The sequence below is a fragment of the Somniosus microcephalus genome, chromosome 3, assembly GCF_052327205.1.
Source record: "Somniosus microcephalus isolate GS21.2 chromosome 3, FLI_Smic_1.0, whole genome shotgun sequence".
Taxonomy (NCBI): Eukaryota; Metazoa; Chordata; class Chondrichthyes; order Squaliformes; family Somniosidae; genus Somniosus; species Somniosus microcephalus.
Window position 1 is genome coordinate 229,529,491 of NC_140989.1, and position 21,370 is coordinate 229,550,860.

Here is a 21,370-nt window from a genome sequence, read left to right on the forward strand (position 1 = left end):
ATAGATTGGGCTAACCAAATCAGTAACAATACTGTGGAGGAGGAATTCCTGGAGTGTTTAAGGGATGGTTTCCTGGACCAATATGTTGAGGAACCAACCAGAGATCAGGCCATCTTAGACTGGGTATTATGTAACGAGAAAGGATTCATTAGCAATCTTGTTGTACGAGGCCCCTTGGGTCGGAGCGATCATAATATGATCGAATTCTTCATTAAGATGGAGAATGAAGTAGTCAACTCAGAGACTAGGGTCCTAAATTTAAATAAAGGAAACTACGATGGTCTGAGGCGCGAGTTGGGTAGGATTGATTGGGGAATGTCACTCAAAGGGTTGACGGTGGATAGGCAATGGCAAACATTCAAAGACCGCATGGATGAACTACAGAATTTGTTCATCCCAGTTTGGCATAAAAATAAAACAAAAATGGTGACTCAACCGTGGCTAACAAGGGAAATTAGAGATAGCATAAGATCCAAGGAGAAGACATATAAATTGGCCAGAAAAAGCAGTAAACCTGAGGATTGGGAGCAATTTAGGATTCAACAAAGGACAAAGGGATTAATTAAGAAAGGGAAAATAGAATATGAGAGTAAGCTTTCAGGGAACATAAAAACTGACTGAAAAAGCTTTTATAGATATGTGAAGAGAAAAAGATTGGTGAAGTCAAGCGTAGGTCCCTTGCGATCAGAATCAGGGGAATTTATAATGGGGAACAAAGAAATGGCAGACCAATTAAATACATATTTTGGTTCTGTCTTCACAAAGGAGGACACAAATAACCTCCCAGAGATGTCGGGGAACATAGGGTCTGATGAAAGGGAGGAACTGAAAGAAATCAGTATTTGTAGGGAAATGGTGTTAGGGAAATTGATGGGATTGAAGGCCGATAAATCCCCAGGGCCTGATAATCTACATCCTAGGGTACTTAAGGAAGTGGCCCTAGAAATAGTTGATGCTTTGCTGATCATCTTCCAGCATTCGATGGAATCTGGAACAGTACCCATGGATTGGAGGGTAGCTAATGTTACCCCACTATTCAAAAAAGGTGGTAGAGAGAAAACGGGGAATTACAGACCGGTAAGCCTGACATCGGTAGTGGGGAAAATGCTACAGTCCATTATAAAAGTTGTAATAGCAGAGCACTTGGAAAACAGTGACAGGATCGGACAAAGTCAACATGGATTTACAAAAGGTAAATCGTGCTTGACTAATCTACTGGAATTGTTTGAGGATGTAACTTGTAAAATAGATAAGGGAGAACCAGTGGATGTGGTGTATTTGGACTTTCGGAAGGCTTTCGATAAGGTCCCGCATAAGAGATTCGTGTGTAAAGTTAAGGCACATGGGATTGGGGGCAAGGTATTGACTTGGATAGAGAGCTGGTTGGCAGACAGAAAGCAAAGAGTTGGAATAAACGGGTCTTTTTCCGAGTGGCAGGCAGTGACTAGTGGGGTACCGCAGTGATCGGTCCTTGGGCCCCAGCTATTCACAATATATATTAATGATCTAGACGAGGGAATTAGATGTAATATCTCCAAATTTGCAGACGACACAAAGCTGGGTGGGCGTGTGTGCTGTGAGGAGGATGCCAAGAAACTCCAGTGTGATTTGGACAGGTTGGGTGATTGGGCAAAAGCATGGCAGATGCAATATAACATGGATAAATGCGAGGTTATCCACTTTGGTGGCAAAAACAGGAAGGCAGATTATTATCTGAATGGCAATAGATTGGGAGAAGGGGAAGTGCAATGAGACCTGGGTGTCCTTGTGCACCAGTTGCTGAAGGTAAGCATGCAGGTGCAGCAGGCGGTTAAGAAGGCAAATGGCATGTTGGCCTTCGTAGCGAGAAGGTTTGAGTACAGGACCAAGGATGTCTTGCTGCAGTTATACAGGGCCTTGGTGAGACCACATCTTGAGTATTGTGTGCAGTTTTGGTCGCCTTATCTGAGGAAGGATGTTCTTGCCATGGAAGGAGTTCAGCGAAGATTCACCAGGCTGATACCTGGGATGACAGGAATGACGTATGAAGAGAGATTGGGTCGATTGGGCTTGTACTCGCTAGAGTTTAGAAGAATGAGAGGGGTTCTCATTGAAACTTATAAAATTCTGACAGGACTGGACAGACTAGATGCAGGAAGGATGTTCCCGATGGTCGGGGAGTCCAGAACCAGGGGTCACAGTCTAAGGATAAGGGGTAGGCCATTTAGGACAGAAATGAGGAGAAATTTCTTCACCCAGTGAGTGGTGAACCTGTGGAATTCTCTACCACAGAAGGCAGTAGAGGCCAATTCATGAAATATATTCAAGAAGGAGTTGGATATATTTCTTAAGGCTAAAGGGATCAAGGGGTATGGGGAGAAAGCAGGGACCGGGTACTGAATTTGGATGATCAGCCATGATCGCATTGAATGGCGGAGTAGGCTCGAGGGGCCGAATGGCCTACTCCTGCTCCTATCTTCTATGTTTCTATATACGACACATACCAGAGAGTCATATCCAGTGTACTCAAAGGTCCTGCATCACCAATCCTGTAAACCTCCAGGGCTTAAATCACCAATCCAATACACCTCAGCATCTACATCATCAATCCAATACACCCCCAGGATCTACATCACATATCCTGTACATCTCCAGGGCTTAAATCACCAATCCAATACACCCTAGGATCTACATCACCAATCCAATACAACCCAGGATCTACATCATCAATCCAATACACCCCAGGATCTACATCACCAATCCAATACACCCCAGTATCTACATCACCAATCCAAGAACCCCCAGGATCTACATCACATATCCTGTACACCTCCAGGGCTTAAATCACCAATCCAATACACCCTAGGATCTACATCACCAATCCAATACAACCCAGGATCTACATCATCAATCCAATACACCCCAGGATCTACATCACCAATCCAATACACCCCAGGATCTACATCACCAATCCAATACACCCCAGAATCTACATCACCAATCCAATACACCCCAGGATCTACATCACCAATCCAATACACTCCAGGATCTACATCACCAATCCAAGAACCCCCAGGATCTGCATCACCAATCCAATAACCCCCAGGATCTACAACACCAATCCAATAACCCCGAGGATCTACATCACCAATCCAATACACCCCGAGGATCTACATCACCAATCCAATACACCCCGAGGATCTACATCACCAATCCAATACAACCCAGGATCTACATCACCAATCCAATACACTCCAGGATCTACATCACCAATCCAATACACCCCAGGATCTACATCACCAATCCAATACAACCCAGGATCTACAGCACCAATCCAATACCCCCCAGGATCTACATCACCAATCCAATACAACCCAGGATCTACATCACCAATCCAATACCCCCCAGGATCTACATCACCAATCCAATACCCCCCAGGATCTACATCACCAATCCAATACACCCCAGGATCTACATCACCAATCCAATACAACCCAGGATCTACATCACCAATCCAATACACCCCCATCATTAAGTTGGTGAGACCCATCAACCTACTTTCAACTTGATACCACATTGGAGGACCAGCAGATCAAAAACAGGCCAGTGTATTTGCAAAAAACGCACTTAAACCAAATATTTATCGGTGAATGTCATAAACAGTGTTGAAACTTGGTGCTGCACTTGATTATGGCACTGCCCTTCCACCTCTAGGACTTGGGTAATTCACCCCGATGGTGTAGAAGTCTCCTCTGCTGATTCGTAAATGCCCTAAGCAAATGAGTTTGAGTCAGTTGCTAATGGGTGCAGATCCACAGTTTGACTAAATAGGGACCGAACCTTGTTCAGAGAAGTCACAAGAATGGCCGGTGAGCAAATTATATGAAGGTTTGACCCCTGGGCAATGCAACTAGCAGATGTTGTATGTCTACAGTTTGTAGGGAGTGAGGGGAGTTGTCTATAATGCTAACCAGAAGAGAAATAAATATGGCGAAGCCCTGATATTATAATTGATGCACTATTGTGTAAGAGTAAACTTTACTGTGCATCTTGGCCACATTTCAGTTGCTCAGGAAGTGTTTGATGTGACACAGCGTGGCTAAAATTGGACATAGAGTCATAGAGAGTCATAGAGTAATACAGCACGGATAGAGGCCCTTCGGCCCATCGTGTCCGCGCCGGCCATCAAGCCCTGTCTAATCTAATCCCATATTCCAGCATTTGGCCCGTAGCCTTGTATGCTATGGCATTTCAAGTGCACATCCAAATGCTTCTTAAATGTTGTGAGGGTTTCTGCCTCCACAACCCTTTCAGGCAGTGAGTTCCAGACTCCAACCACCCTCTGGGTGAAAAAGTTCTTTCTCAAATCCCCTCTAAACCTCCCGCCCTTTACCTTGAATCTATGCCCCCTAGTTATTGACCCCTCTACTAAGGGAAAAAGCTCCTCAGCATCCATCCTATCTATGCCCCTCATAATTTTGTACACCTCAATCATGTCCCCCCTCAGCCTCCTCAGCTCCAAGGAAAACAAACCCAACCTGCCCAGTCTCTCTTCATAGCTGAAGCGCTCCAGCCCTGGTAACATCCTGGTGAACCTCCTCTGCACCCTCTCTAACGCGATCACATCCTTCCTGTAGTGTGGCGACCAGAACTGCACACAATATTCCAGCTGTGGCCTAACCAGTGTTTTATACAGCTCCATCATAACCTCCTTGCTCTTATATTCAATGCCTCGGCTAATGAAGGCAAGTATCCCATATGCCTTTTTTACCACCTTATCCACCTGTTCCGCCGCCTTCAGGGATCTGTGTACTTGCACACCCAGATCCCTCTGACCCTCCGTCTTGCCTAGGGTCTTTCCATTCATTGTGTATTCCTTTGCCTTGTTAGTCCCCCCAAAGTGCATCACCTCGCACTTTTCCGGGTTAAATTCCATTTGCCACTGTTCCGCCCATCTGACCAACCCATCTATATCGTCCTGCAGACTGAGGCTACCCTCCTCGCTATTCACCACCCTACCAATTTTTGTATCATCCGCGAACTTACTGATCATACCCTTTACATTCATATCCAAGTCATTAATGTAGACCACAAACAGCAAGGGACCCAGCACCGATCCCTGTGGTACCCCACTGGCCACAGGCTTCCAGTCACAAAAACAACCTTCGACCATCACCCTCTGCCTTCTGCCACTAAGCCAGTTTTGTATCCAATGTGCCAAGGCACCCTGGATTCCATGGGCTCTTACCTTCTTGACCAGTCTCCTGTGCGGGACTTTATCGAAGGCCTTACTGAAATCCATGTATACCACATCCACTGCGTTACCCTCATCCACACACCTAGTCACCCCCTCAAAAAATTCAATCAAATTAGTCAGACATGATCTTCCCTTGACAAAGCCATGTTGACTATCCCTGATTAATCCTTGCCTCTCCAAGTGGAGACAAATTTTGTCCCTCAGGATTTTTTCCAATAATTTTCCTACCACTGATGTTAGGCTCACTGGCCTGTAGTTCCCCGGTTTTTCCCTACTACCCTTCTTGAATAATGGTACTACATTAGCGGTTCTCCAGTCCTCTGGCACATCCCCTGTGGCCAGAGAGGTCCTGAATATATGTGGGGCATATTAAGAGATCAACACCAAAAGATACATAAAACAAAAATATCATACATTAGTAGGTTCTGGGCAATGATCTGAATCTAGGATTATTATTCTATATATAAACAATCTGAACCCCTCGATTACACACACCCTCTAAGCTCCTGGGTACTCATTATTCTATATATTAACAAGAAAGCTGGTGTTCTACCCTCTATCACTTTGCTATACACTGGGTGCCCTGTGGGATCACAGATGCCAAATCAATTCACTTTCCACTGCTATCTCATTCCAATATTGAAGGAGTGATCCATTTGTAAGATTTCTATTTGATTTACTGTTTATGTTTGCCTGTTTCCTGTGATTTATTTTCATGAAAAAGCCATTACAGTATTATTATTTAAAAAATATAATGGATCAGAGTTCCAAAAACTTTATTTACAGATTCTGAAACCAGAGCAGGAACGGGCCTGGATTCTGAAAGCGGGATTCAGTAGTCGGTGGGGGCGGAGGGGGTGGGGGGTAGGCGGGGGTGGGTGGAGGCTGGGGCAGGGGGAGTATGGGCTTGTGTGTGGAACTGGGTTCTGAGCAATAACTGAGCAGAAGAGCACAGCGTAACGGAATGGCCGGCTCTGCTTTTATCCTTGTTCACAAGACTATTTCCCGGCATGCGTATCGAGTGCCTACCAAATGAGCCACCGCACGGCATCTGTGGCTAGTTCCATCAATGGTCAAGCGTGCAATGACGTAATGTAGCCTCACATAGTCGATGGACGGGAGCGGGTGGGGGGAATTGGGGTGATTACCAACCGTCCAGGAATTAAAGATTCATCTCTAGGACACTGCTGCGAACAACCCCGGGGAAAAATCAGAGGGGCGTTTAAAAAAATTTTTTTTTCCATTTTCTTTGAACACTTTCATTTATTAGTTGTAAAAATATCGGAGATATGGGGGTGGATGGGATGGAGGGAAAGGCTGTTTGACTGACGGTGAAGAATTATCCAATCGGGTAATAAAGCGTCTGATCGCTTTCCATTCGGGGTGGGAAGGCGGGGCACCATAAGGATGGATATGTTGGGCTACCAATGGCAGGAGTGTAGGGTGGGGAGGTGGGAGGACATGTGATAAAACATAGCCACGGGAGGGAGCTGGAGAGGGTCGTTGTCTAGTGAACCGGCGTCTGGTTTACAATGTTAAATCTCCACCTCATTTGTTTGCCTTGCAGATGACAATTGTCAGGATAAAGTGACGGCCAACTGCGCGCTGGTGCTGAAGGTGAAGCTGTGCACACACTGGTACTACAGGAAGGCCTGCTGCAGATCCTGCAAGAACAGGGCATAGTGCCACTGACGACCCTCGGGGCTGCAACCCTGCAGGGGAATAATAGGAAATACACAGTCCGTTTTTCGGGGGGGAGCGAGGGGGTGGTGGGGGGAGGGGGTGAAGCTAATAACCAATCCCAGTCAGTATAAGAACATAAGAATTAGGAGCAGGAGAAGGCCATATGGCCCCTCGAGCCTGCTCCGCCATTCAGTAAGGTCATGGTTGATCTTCGACCTCAACTCCACTTTCCTGCCCGATCCCCATATCCCATGATTCCCCTAGAGTCAAACAATCTATCTATCTCAGCCTTGAATATGCTCAATGACTCAGCATTCACAGCCCTTTGGGGTAGAGAGTTCCAAAGATTTACAACCCTCTGAGCGAAGAAATTCCTCCTCATCTCAGTCTTAAATGGCCGACCCCTTATCCTAAGACTATGCCCCCTAGTTCAAGACACTCCAGCCAGGGGAAACAATCTCTCAGCATCTACTCTGTTAATCCCCCTCAGAATCTTGTATGTTTCAATGAGATCACCTCTCATTCTTCTAAACTCCAAAGAGTATAGGCCCAGTCTACTCAATCTCTCCTCATAGGACAACCCTCTCATCCCAGGGATCAATCTAGTGAACCTTCATTGCACCGCCTCTAAGGCAGGTATGTCCTTTCTCAGATAGTGAGACCAGAACTGTGCACAATACTCCAAGAATGGTCTCACCAAAGCCCTGTACAATGTACAATTGTAGTACAAGCGATACTGCTAAATTTTAAAAGAAAATCGCACAACACGCCCCAAACCACAACTATGTTTGTTTCGACATGACTAGAATGCCAGTCTCCCTCTCTTTCCCCCCTCCTCCCCTGCGCTGTAAGGGTGGTGAGTTCGTTCCGCATTATTTCGCTCCTAAACTCCGGCAGCTCCCGAACTCTGCCTGGATCGCAGGCTCACCCTCCTCAGACCTTGGGCTCGAGTCACGGACCCATTCAGGTGTCTCCATCAGTGAACGGGAGCTTCAAACCAGAGCCCGTCTCGCCACCCTCCCCAACCCTCCACCTTCCAAAACGGCCAGCGTTCCAGCTCTGCTACAGCCGACTCTCCCCAGAAACAAAGTGTGTGCGGCGGCCAGGCCCAACATTGGTCCATGACTTAGTGAGAGGAGGGGGGAATAGTTACTTGAGGTGAATACTTGGTTCTGTGGGTATTATGGGAGGGGTGGGGAGGGCTCGGGGGCAACAGCCATTTGCGAATTTCCAATGGTCTCGGAAGCCGTGGTTTTACAGTGGTCACGGGCAGCAACACGATATAAAGATTATATCTTGTTAAGAGATTTGTGAATAATAATAAGTAAAAGTAAAAGTTGGCCTGGTACTAATTTGAATGCCTGGACATCTCCAAAAATTGCAACAAGTACTGTACTCGATATTGTTTACAAGCTTTCCTAGAGCCATCTGGAGGCAGAAAATTAGCATTGCACCAACTTTTTCTTCAATCTCTTTTACTCTCCAACTTCCCCTCCCCACACTCTCCAGTTAACTCCTCCTCTGACCTGTGGGCCTTGCATTTCTTAAGCCAAGAATGCCAACAAGCCACCAGTCTGAAGCTTCACTGCTCTGGAGCCAGTTGTCAGGAGGAGTGAGAGAGATCCTGTCCCTCTGATTTCCGCCCACACCCCTCTCCTCCCTGTAGCTTCCCAGACCGGTCGGTGTGCCTGAGTTTGGGAACTTGGTGAGCGAGGGTTGAGGGTGCATTCCATCAGTTGATGGCGCCCCGCCCTGGTGCTCCAACTCATGGCATTGTTGGCACACTTGACACTTAAATATCATACAGGGCGGGTATAAATAGAAGGCGGGATCTTGACAGGGTTTGCATATGAGATTCAAACGTGTTTCAGTGCAACTCCCACACCGTTAACAACTTGACAGAATCACCTTGGCCCCGACGAGGAAGAGCCAGCCAGCTGACTTCACAGGACATGGTGCTCTACAGTGTGTGACTGAAGAGGGAGAGCCTTTGGCCACAGTGACACCGTACGCCGCACAACCATGTGTTTTTGTGCCGCCGGCGTTTTGATCGCAAGTTGTGTCGATGCAATCAGAATGCAAACAAAGTACGATGTGACAGTTTTCTACACCAGTAGCCCCTTAAGCCGTAGCTACGCACAGGTCTGCTTTGGAAGGTGAAGTTAACACTCCTTGTGAAACTGCGTTTGGGGATGTATTTCCCATAGTACGATGTAGCTTTAATATATGAAGACTAGACAGCAACACCTGCTCCCAAATGGTAATTGTACAGCGACCCTTTAGAATTATTTTACAATAACAGATTATCGATGTACTGTAGCTATATTATTAGAAGCATTTTGTACAGCAATAAATAACGGTGACTTTTTGAGCGACTCCTGTTTTGTGGCTGCTGGGATGGAATGTGACGGTGCTGAGCCGGCCCAATGGGTGGCTCCGTCTCTTGAGTTGTACGGACCTGGAAGGTCCCGGGGATGTTCCCCAGTCTGTGCTGAGCCAGCTGGGGGCTGCATTAACTGCTCCCTACTCCCGATCGGGGAGGGGTGAGGTCTGGCAGCTATAAGGCCGTCCTGACTTGAACTGCACACATTTGGGTGGGGCAACCTGCCCCAAGGGTTTGAAGGGCGAGAAAGAGAGAGCTCAATCTAAAATTCAACCCAGTGCTACGTGTTCTCATTTTCCCCAGAAAGCAGGCCTGCCGATCCCAGTCAAACTCTCATCAGGACAGAATGTGCTGATCGCCTCTCCAAGGCTGCTTTCTGCACTGATGCTTTCCCAGAGTTGAGCACCGTTCTGGGTGCTGGTTAGGAGTAGGAGGCTCCATTAGCTTTTTAGGATGGTCGGTGCCAAGAGTAGATGCTAACTGGTTTCATCCCTTGCACTGCCAAGTTGGTTATGTAAGTAACGGTAATGTTTTGGGCAGGAGGAGACCATCAAGGCCCTTCTACCAGACCATCTAACAGGTTCTGTACTGTGATCCAGAGCTTGTTCAGAATAGGAACTCCTCCCTCTATATTTACATAGATTCCAATATTTATAAGGTGCGAGTCATTTAAAATAACAAAATGGTAGCACTGGACACAGGTTGCCCATTGCCCAGGCAGAGCCACTGAGACATGGAATGGGGTGAGGGAGACTGGGAAATGGGGTGAGGGAAACTGGGGAATGGGGGAGAGAGGGAGACTGCAGAATGGGGGAGAGAGGGAGACTGGGGAATGAGAGTGAGGGCGAATGGGGGAGAGGGTGATTGGGGAATGGGGGTGAGAGGGAGACTGGGGAATGAGAGAGAGGGGGACTGGGGAATGGGGGAGAGGGAGACTGGGGAATGGGGGAGAGAGGGAGACTGGGGAATGGGGAGAGAGGGAGATTGGGAATGAGAGAGAGGGGGACTGGGGAATAGGGGCGAGGGAGACTGGGGAATGGGGAGAGGGAGACTGGGGAATGAGAGAGAGGGGGACTGGGGAATGAGAGAGAGGGGGACTGGGGAATGGGAGAGAGGGGGACTGGGGAATGAGAGAGAGGGTGACTGGGGAATGGGGGAGAGGGAAACTGGGGAATGGGGGAGAGGAAGACTGGGGAATGAGAGAGAGGGGGAATGGGGGAGAGGGAGACTGGGGAATGGGGGAGAGGGAGACGAGAATGGGGGAGAGGGTGACTGGAGAATACATAGATACATAGAAGATAGGAACAGGAGTAGGCCATTCGGCCCTTCGAGCCTGCTCCGCCATTCAATGAGATCATGGCTGATCATCCAAATTCAGTACCCGGTCCCTGCCTTCTCCCCATATCCCTCGATCCCTTTAGCCTTAAGAAATATATCCAACTCTTTCTTGAATATACTTAATGAACTGGCCTCCACCGCCCTCTGTGGCAGAGAATTCCACAGGTTCACCACTCTGGGTGAAGAAATTCCTCCTCATTTCAGTCCTAAATGGCTTACCCCTTATCCTTAGACTATGACCCCTGGTTCTGGACTCCCCGGCCATCAGAAACATCCTTCCTGCATCTAGTCTGTCCAGGCCTGACAGAATTTTATAGGTTTCGATGAGATCCCCTCTCAATCTTCTAAACTCCAGTGAGTATAAGCCCAATCGACACAATCTCTCCTCATACGTCATTCCTGCCATCCCAGGTATCAGCCTGGTGAATCTTCGCTGCACTCCTTCCATGGCAAGAACGTCCTTCCTCAGGTAAGGCGACCAAAACTGCACACAATACTCAAGGTGTGGTCTCACCAAGGCCCTGTACAACTGCAGCAAGACATCCTTGTTCTTGTACTCGAACCCTCTTGCTACGAAGGCCAACATACCATTTGCCTTCTTAACCGCCTGCTGCACCTGCATGCTTACCTTCAGCGACTGGTGTACAAGAACCCCCAGGTCTCTTTGCACTTCCCCTTCTCCCAATCTATTACCATTCAAATAATAATCTGCCTTCCTGTTTTTGCCACCAAAGTGGATAACCTCACATTTATCCACATTATAGTGCATTTGCCATGTTTCTGCCCAATCACCCAACCTGTCCAAATCGTGCTGGAGTTTCACGACATCCTCCTCACAGCATATCCTCCACCCCAGCTTTGTGTCGTCTGCAAATTTGGAGATATTACATCCAATTCCCTCGTCCAGATCATTAATATATATTGTGAACAGCTGGGGTCCTAGGACCGATCCTTGCGGTACCCCACTAGTCACTGCCTGCCACTCAGAAAATGACACGTTTATTCCAACTCTTTGCTTTCTGTCCGCCAACCAGTTCTCTATCCAAGTCAATACCTTGCCCCCAATCCCATGTGCCTTAATTTTGCACGCTAATCTCTTATGCGGGACCTTATCGAAAGCCTTCTGAAAGTCCAAATACACCACATCCACTGGTTCTCCCTTATCTATTTTACCAGTTACATCCTCAAAAAATTCCAGCAGATTAGTCAAGCATGATTTACCTTTTGTAAATCCATGTTGACTTTGTCCGATCCTGTCACTGCTTTCCAAGTGCTCTGCTATTACAGGTAGACTATCCTTTATCCGAAAACCTCGGGACCAGCTGTGTTTCAGTTTTCGGAAAATTTCGGATTTCAGAAGGTATTTTATAAGACTGGGAAATTTGTCGGGGGTGGGGGGTCGGGGTCGGCGGCGGGGGTCGGGATCGGCGGGGGGTCATCGGGGGGTCGGGGGTGGGGGTCGGCGGGGGTCGGGGTCGTGCGCACAACTTACGCTGAACGAAACCTTTCGGTTTTCAGAGGATTTCGGTTTTCGGAAGTGCGGATAAAGGATACACTATCCCTTATCCGAAAGGGTGGGGGGTCGGCGGGGGTTGAGGTCGGCGGGGGGGTCGGCGGGGGGTCAGTGGTGGGGGTCGGGGTCGTGCGCACGACTTGCGCTGAACGAAACCTTTTGGTTTTCAGAGGATTTCGGTTTTCGGAAGTGCGGATAAAGGATACACTATCCCTTATCCGAAAGGGTGGGGGGTCGGCGGTGGGGGTCGGCGGGGGTCGGGGTCGGCGGGGGGGTCGGCGGGGGGTCGACGGGGGGTCGGGGGTGGGGGTCGGCGGGGGTCGGGGTCGTGCGCACGACTTACGCTGAACGAAACCTTTCGGTTTTCGGAAGTGCGGATAAAGGATACACTATCCCTTGTCCGAAAGGGTGGGGGGTCGGCGGTGGGGCTCGGCGGGGGTCGGGGTCGCGCGCACGACTTACGCTGAACGAAAAAACCTTCGGTTTTTAGAGGGTTTCGGTTTTCGGAAGTTCGGATAAAGGGTAGTCTACCTGTATATCTTTTATAATGGACTGTAGCATTTTCCCCACTACCGATGTCAGGCTTACCGGTCTATAATTCCCCGCTTTTTCTCTACCACCTTTTTTGAATAGTGGGGTAACATTAGCTACCCTCCAATCCATGGGTACTGTTCCAGAGTCTATCGAGTTCTGGAAGATGACCAGCAATGCATCTACTATTTCTAGGGCCACTTCCTTAAGTACCCTGGGATGTAGATTATCAGGCCCTGGGGATTTATCGGCCTTCAGTCCCATCAATTTTCCTAACACCATTTCCCTACAAATACTGATTTCTTTCAGTTCCACCCTTTCATCAGACCCTATGCTCCCTGGCATCTCTGGGAGGTTATTTGTGTCCTCCTTTGTGAAGACAGAACCAAAATATGTATTTAGTTGGTCGGCCATTTCTTTGTTCCCCATTATAAATTCCCCCGATTCTGACTGCAAGGGACCTACGCTTGACCTCACCAATCTTTTTCTCTTCACATATCTATAAAAGCTTTTACAGTCAGTTTTTATGTTCTCTGCAAGCTTACTCTCATATTCTATTTTCCCTTTCTTAATTAATCCCTTTTTTCCTCCTTTGTTGAATCCTAAACTGCTCCCAATCCTCAGGATTATTGCTTTTTCTGGCCAATGTATATGCCCTCTCCTTGGACCTTATGATATCCCTAATTTCCCTTGTTAGCCACAGTTGGGTCACCTTTTTTGTTTTATTTTTATGCCAAACTGGGATGAACAAATTCTGTAGTTCATCCATTCGGTCTTTGAATGTTTGCCATTGCCTATCCATCGTCAACCCTTTGAGTGCCATTCCCCAATCAATCCTACCCAACTCGCTCCTCAGACCATCATAGTTTCCTTTATTTAAATTGAGGACCCTAGTCTCCGAGTCAACTACTTCATTCTCCATCTTAATGAAGAATTCGATCATATTATGATCGCACCGACCCAAGGGGCCTCTTACAACAAGATTGCTAATTAATCCTTTCTCGTTACATAATACCCAGTCTAAGATGGCCTGATCTCTGGTTGGTTCCTCGACATATTGGTGCAGGAAACCATCCCATAAACACTCCAGGAATTCCTCCTCCACAGTATTGTTACTCATTTGGTTGGCCCAATCTATATGTAGATTAAAGTCACCCATGATGACTGCTGTGCCCTTATTGCACGCTTCTTTAATTTCTCTTTTAATGCCATCCCCAACCTCCGCCTTACTGTTTGGAGGTCTATAAACCACTCCCACTAACGTTTTTTTCCCCTTAGTATTTCTCAATTCTACCCATACAGATTCCACCTCATCAGAGCTAATATCCCTCATTACAATTGTATTAATCCCTTCTTTAACCAGTAATGCTACCCCACCTCCCTTTCCTTTTTGCCTATCTTTCCTGAATATCGAATACCCCTGGATGTTGAGTTCCCAGTCCTGGCCTTCCTTGAGCCACGTTTCCCTCATCCCAACCAAATCGTATTTGTTTACTTCTATTTGCGCAGCCAATTCATCCACCTTATTACAAATGCTCCTCGCATTAAGACACAAAGCCTTCAGGCTTGCTTTTTAACGCTCTTAGACCTTTTAGAATTATTATTTACTGTGGCCATGTTTGATTTAAATCGTTGATTTCTCTGACTGCCACTTTTGTTTTTCTCCTTCCTATCTTTTGCTTTTATCCTTGTTTCCCTTTCCTCTGTCTCCCTGCTCAGGTTCCCAACCCCCTGCCATTTTAGTTTAAACCCTCCCCCACAGCACTAGCAAACACTCCCCCTAGGACATTGGTTCCAGCCCTGCCCAGGTGCAAACCGTCCGGTTTGAACTGGTCCCACCTCCCCCAGAACCGGTTCCAATGTCCCAGGAACTTGAATCCCTCCCCCTGGCACCATTCCTCTAGCCACGTATTCATCTGAAGTATCCTTCTATTTCTACTCTTACTAGCCCGTGGCACTGGTAGCAATCCTGAGATTACTACCTTTGAGGTCCTGTTTTTTAATTTATCTCCTAACTCCTTATACTCCGCTTTTAGGACCTCATCCCGCTTTTTACCTATATCGTTGGTGCCTATATGCACCACAACAACTGGCTGTTCACCCTCCCCTTCCAAGATGTTCTGGAGTCGCTCGGACACATCCTTGACCCTTGCACCAGGGAGGCAACACACCATCCTGGAGTCTCGTTTGCGGCCGCAGAACCGCCTATCTATTCCCCTTACAATTGAATCCCCTATTACTATAGCTCTACCCCTCTTTTTCCTCCCATTCTGTGCAGCAGAGCCACCCCTGGTGCCAGGAAGTTGGCTGCTGCTGCCTTCCTCTGATAAGCCATCCCCCCCAACAGTACTCAAAGTGGTGTATCTGTTGGAGAGGGGGATGGCCACAGGGGACCCCTGCACTACCTGCCTGCGCCTAGTACTCTGCCTGTTGGTCACCCGTTCCCTTTCTTCCTGTCCAACCTCTACCTGGTTGGGGGAGAGAGGGAGGCTGGGGAATGGGGGAGAGGCAGACTGGGGAATGGGGAGAGAGGGAGACTGGGGAATGGGGAGAGAGGGAGACGGGAATGGGGGAGAGGGAGACTGGGGAATGGGGGAGAGAGGGAGACTGGGGAATGGGGAGACAGGGAGACTGGGGCATGGGGGAGAGGGAGACGGGAATGAGAGAGAGGGGGACTGGGGAATGGGGGAGAGGGAGACTGGGGAATGGGAGAGGGAGAATGGGGGAGAGGGAGACTGGGGAATGAGAGAGAGGGGGACTGGGGAATGGGGGAGAGAGGGAGACTGGGGAATGGGGGAGAGGGAGACTGGGGAATGGGGGAGGGAGACTGGGGAATGGGGGAGGGAGACTGGGGAATGGGGGAGAGAGGGAGACTGGGGAATGGGGGAGAGGGAGACTGGGGAATGGGGAGAGAGGGAGACTGGGGAATGGGGAATGGGGAGAGAGGGAGACTGGGGAATGGGGGAGGGAGGGAGACTGGGGAATGGGGGAAGAGACGGAGACTGGGGAATGGAGGAGAGGGAGACTGGGGAATGAGAGAGAGGGGGACTGGGGAATGGGGAGAGGGAGACTGGGGAATGAGAGAGAGGGGGACTGGGGAATGGGGGAGAGAGGGAGACTGGGGAATGGGGGAGAGAGGGAGACTGGGGAATGGGGGAGAGAGGGAGACTGGGGAATGGGGGAGAGAGGGAGACTGGGGAATGAGAGAGAGGGGGAATGGGGGAGAGAGGGAGACTGGGGAATGGGGGAGAGGGAGACTGGGGAATGAGGGAGACTGGGGAATAGGGAGACTGGGGAATGGGGGAGAGAGTGAGACTGGGGAATGGGGAGAGAGGGAGACTGGGGAATGGGGAGAGAGGGGGACTGGGGAATGGGGGAGAGGGAGACTGGGGAATGGGGAGAGAGGGAGACTGGGGAATGAGAGAGAGGGAGACTGCGGAATGGGGGAGAGGGAGACTGGGGAATGAGAGAGAGGGGGACTGGGGAATGGGGGAGAGAGGGAGACTGGGGATTGGGGAGAGAGGGAGACTGGGGAATGAGTGAGAGCGGGACTGGGGAGAGAGGGAGACTGGGGAATGGGGAGAGAGGGAGATGGGAATGAGAGAGAGAGGGGGACTGGGGAATGAGAGAGAGGGGGACTGGGGAATGGGGGAGAGGGAGAATGGGGGAGAGGGAGACTGGGGAATGAGAGAGGGGGACTGGGGAATGGGGGAGAGGGAGACTGGGGAATGGGGAGAGACGGAGACTGGGGAATGAGAGAGGGGGACTGGGGAATGGGGGAGAGGGAGACTGGGGAATGGGGGAGAGGGAGACTGGGGAATGAGAGAGAGGGGGACTGGGGAATGGGGGAGAGGGAGATGGGAATGGGGGAGAGGGTGACTGGAGAATGGGGGAGAGAGGGAGACTGGGGAATGGGGGAGAGGGAGACTGGGGAATGAGAGAGAGGGGGACTGGGGAATGGGGGAGAGGGAGACGAGAATGGGGGAGAGGGTGACTGGAGAATGGGGGAGAGAGGGAGACTGGGGAATGGGGGAGAGGGGGAATGGGGAGAGGGAGACTGGGGAATGGGGAGAGAGGGAGACTGGGGAATGGGGAGAGAGGGAGACTGGGGAATGGGAGAGAGGAAGACTGGGGAATGGGAGAGAGGGAGACTCGGAAATGGGGAGAGAGGGGTAATGGGGCAAGGGGGCAACTGGGGAATGGAGGTAGGGGAATGGGAGAGAGCATGGGGAATGGGTTTGGTGATGGGGAGAAAGAGACTTGAGAATGTGGGTTTGGGGAGAGAGGAAAGATATGGGCTCCTAGGGAGAGAGGTGGACTGGGGGTTGGGGATTGGGACTTGGGGGGTTTGAGAGAGGTGGTATAGGGTGCAGGTGGGGCCCAGCATTTCCTGTGGAGCCCTCAGCAGCAGCAGCAACAACATGGTGAGTGGAAGCGGCCCCGAAAGAGGAGCAGCCAGTAGATGGGTGAGTGAAACCTGGGGACTTTACTCTGGGTAAATAGTGAAAGGTCGTTTGCACTGGTGGGTGAAAGGGGAACAGGGGGACGGAGACTGAGGATTCTCACTGGAACAACCAAGGGGGAAAGAAGGTTCTTGAACTGAGGGTTATTAGACCATGAGTTGCTTTTGAGGTAGAGACTAGAATATTATTTGTAATGGAATTGGGATAAATATCTGAAAAGGAGAAATTTAAAGGATCTGGGTGGAATGGGGTTACAGGAGAGAGCATCACCACCACCACAGGCACTGGGGTCCGAATTTCTGTCATCTTATGAAAATTCTCCTTTATTGAGTCCAAGCTCAGGGACTAGTTTAGAAATGTTGATGCTGAGCTGAGTTTGGGACGATGTGCCCTGTGAGAAGTGCCCCAAACACTGAGCCCGCTGCCCTTTGTGCGATCTCTGAGTTTGGTTCAAGTCGGTCTATGCCGCCCGGTTGTGGCTCCCAGTTCAAAGTTGTCACCTTCACACGGAACTGGAGTCCAAAAAAGAGTCCCAAGGAGATAGCGAGAGAGCTGCAATAACCTTTGAGGATATCACGTGCTCAGACGTCACATGGTTGGAACGTCACGTGATCAAACCTCCAGGAATGCCTTCAGCAGAGTCGGCAACCCTAGCCTGTCCTCGTGTTAAGAGGGCATCTGTGGAGGGCTTCCCGGGAAATTCCACCCGCCAAGCTCAATGGAACCCAGGCCCGTTGAGAAGGCCCTGCAGATGCTCGAGGGAAAGGTTAATTGATCCCGGAGGGGATTGATTACCTTGCTTGGACAGCCCAATAGCTCCAGGAGAGCTGAAGACGTCTTGCTTCTTGGGTTGCGATGTAGCAACACGGAGCCTCCCTGACATTCCAGGCCTCCATCGGGCCGAGTGCTGCAGATTCGCCGTTGCAGGTGGGGCATACTCTCCCTGACCGTACTAATGACACCGTCTCTGCAATTCGAGATGGAGCCGACATCCCTGGAGGTTGGTAGACCTGGAGTCTTAAACCAGTTCTAATAAAGCCTACCTATAATAATATAATGCTTGCATATATATAGCCAACAACGACTTGCCTTTATATAATGTCTTTAAAATAGCAAAACATCCCAAGGCGCTTCACAGGAGCGTTAGCACTTTTATTTTGACACCAAGCCACTTAAGGAGATACTAGGACAGGCGACCAAAGCTTGGTCAAAGAGGCAGGTTTTAAGGAGTGCCTACCCTTGTGTGTTGTTAGTTGGTATGCTTGGATTAGGATGAGGGTGAGTGTGAAGGGTGGCTAGTGAGATGGAGAAGTGATAATGTAGATAGAGAGGGTTGGGTGGAGGTGCAAGATAAGTTGGTGTGAGTAAGGATGGGCAGGAGTAGGGTAGGGAAGGCAGTGAGATGGGGATACGATGAGTGGCACAGCAGGGTGAGTTTGAGTGTGGCATTGCAGTAACGATTCATGATCTACTGAGATCATTGAAAGGTTGGCGCCATCCCTGCTTGTGTCCTCCTGTGCAATGGGCAACCAAACTGCGTTGATCGCCTGGGGAGGTCTCTTCCGCCCATGGGAAGGGAAGAGAATCTCCCTGCGTGCTGTGACTCCCTCCATAAGCATATGGAGGGAGTCATGCGAGAGCCTGGGTGCAGACGTGCACCTTTGTGCAGTGCTTGTCAATGTTTGCTACACCTCAATGCTGCAGAACACTGACAGCACAATTGTCAAAATCAATGTGGCCATGGTCCCTTTAAGGGAACCGGCTGATGATGCGTCATCAAATGACGTCATCAGACCCACTTCCTGTTAATTGGCCAGGAACCCCGCAGGGCAGGCTTAACAAGGCCAATCTACAGAAAATCTTTTTCAGAGAGCGGCTACAGATGGGAGCGGGACTGGAAACTGCCAACCAGCTCTCCCACCGCCATCCCACCTCCGCAGGGAAAATCCAGCCCTCAGTCTTTTTCAGTCTCTGCCTCTGTTGCTTTCTATCTTTTGTCTTTCTCTGCCCTTATTTCTTTTTATCTCTCTCACACTCTCTCTCTGCCTTTATTGTGACTCACTCTGTCTGTGTGCCACTGATTCTTTTTGCCTTGCTCTGTTTGTCCATTTGCCTTCTCACTCTCTCTGCTTCTATCTACTTTTGCCTCTGTCTCCTTTTGCTTCTCTTTCTCAGCCTCTATTTCCTTTTGTCTCTGCCACTACCTCTTATTACACCTCACTCTTTTTTCACACTCCCCCTGTTTCTATCGTTCTAACTCTGATTCACACACTGTATTAACAATTTAATCGCACACTTCGACCTCTTAATAAAGACTACAGCCTCTAATGGGCTATTGAAAGGAAACATGCCCTCTGGTAAATTCTGCATTTGAAGTTGGCTTTAATACATCGTGCACTTTTATAGAAATGATTAATCACAAACCTCTCGTATATTTCCTGCAAAATGCGAATCTGTTGGGATTTATAGAGCTGGAGGAAATCGTTAACATTTACTGTTTGATGTGATGCGATTTCAGGATTAGATTGGATGATGTATGGCTCTTCCAAGCTATCTACAATTTTACATTCAGTCATGTAGTTTGCGGCAAGTGACTACCAAATATAAGTTGTATTGTGCAGTACAGCGTGACTGAGTCAGGCGATACAACCGAACGGAGGGTGCGACTGAGTCTGGTGTTGCTCTGAGGATCTCAGCAAGTCATTTGGTGGAGCTGAGCAGAGGGACCGAGGGAGTCGGGCAGAGTAGTTGAGCAGAGGGCCTGAATGAGACGATGGTGCAGCTGACCAGAGGTTCAAAGGAGTCAGGCATTTAAGGCAAGGAGAGAGAGTGCAAACGAGTCGTGTGGTGCAGTTGAACCGAGAGGAGGTTCTGATGAGTGTACTTAGTCAGTGTTCTGCTTCCTGGTTTTGATGTTAAAAAAAAACTATGATGTGAAAATATCAACCTTCCAAGTCCAGGCTTTCAATCTTCTGGACACAGGCCTTTAAATCCAGGCTTCAGCCCATCGAAACCCAGTTATTTTAAACTTGTTCTCCCCCACCCTCTGTCCTTAAAAATGGAGAAGTTAATGGCCTTTTCAAAATAAATATGATGGGTTAATCTATGTGATGTAATAAAACTCACTACGCACTTGGTTTGAGTATAAAGCAAGGCATAAATCAACTTGTTTCAGAACATGGAGGTCTAGTTGTACTTTGCTAGTTCCTTGTCTAACAAAATGTCCCTGTAAATCTGGGCACACGCCCGAGTATTTATACTCCTTGGACGGCGCCACCAGCTGGCCGTCCAGCGTTATTTCATGAGTAGTTTCTTGATGAATGATGAGATTTATAACATTCTTCCTGCCTAAAAGATTTGGAAGTCCGACGACTTCCTCTTAACGGATTAGGCGGACCACGAATAGCCGCAGTCTTTTAGATTTTTGTTTATGGCCAGAAGGCACGTCTCCCCAGACCGGGTCTTGGTCCCTGGGCCGTTTGATCCATACTGGTGGATCGACAGGGCCCGTGTTGCTCTGATCGACCCGAGGGAGGCTGGGGAGATCTTGACTCCGGGTGCGGGTCCCCACAGGCGCAGAACTGGCTTCATCCTGTTGGATAGCTGGAGATTGACTGGCGTCCTGGCCTCGGGTGGCTATCCCACGGGGAGCATTCGGCTCCCCGAGTGGATCCGGTGGGGCAGCTGGCAGATCCCTCGATGTCCCAGGTAGGGCGTCATCTTTGGGGGAGTGCAGAGTGTCGGCATCATCCCCGTGGGTCTCTCTATCGGTTGGGTCCGTGGAACCGGCCGGACAGGGAGCCAGGTCCCGGAGCGAAACAGTGGACTCCTGGCCATCAGGGTACCACATGTGCGTGTATGTGGGGTTGACGTCCGTGAGTTCTACCTCATCGACGAGAGGATCGTTTTTAGATGATCGGACGAATCTTCGGAGTAGCTTGGGGCCGGGAGCTGCCAACCATGACGGTAGAGACGTCCCATGGGTGGAGCGACGCTGGAAGCTGAAGAATCGCTCGTGAGGTGTGACATTGGTAGACGTAGAAAGGGGAGACCTGACGGAATGCAACACGTAACGGAGCATAGTTTCCCACTGCTGGTCTGGTAGGTTGCGTGACCTCAGTGCAAGACGAACAGCATTCCAAATGATAGCATTGTATCTCTCAACCTGTCCATTACTGATGGGATGGTACGGTGTCGTTTTACTTGTGGCAATTCCCCGTTGG

The 21,370-nt window shown here is 49.3% G+C and overlaps 1 protein-coding gene across 1 annotated transcript in view; it reads left to right on the forward strand.

Annotated features, from left to right (window-relative positions):
• Window positions 1-6,981, forward strand: part of LOC147121760 (ADAMTS-like protein 2) — a 252,217-nt gene extending 245,236 nt beyond the window's left edge. The window contains exon 18 of the mRNA XM_085977997.1: window positions 6,804-6,981. Within this exon, the coding sequence (XP_085834123.1) occupies window positions 6,804-6,919 (116 nt within the window). The 3' untranslated portion in view covers window positions 6,920-6,981. The remainder of the gene's footprint in view (window positions 1-6,803) is intronic.
• Window positions 6,982-21,370: the final 14,389 nt, after the last annotated feature.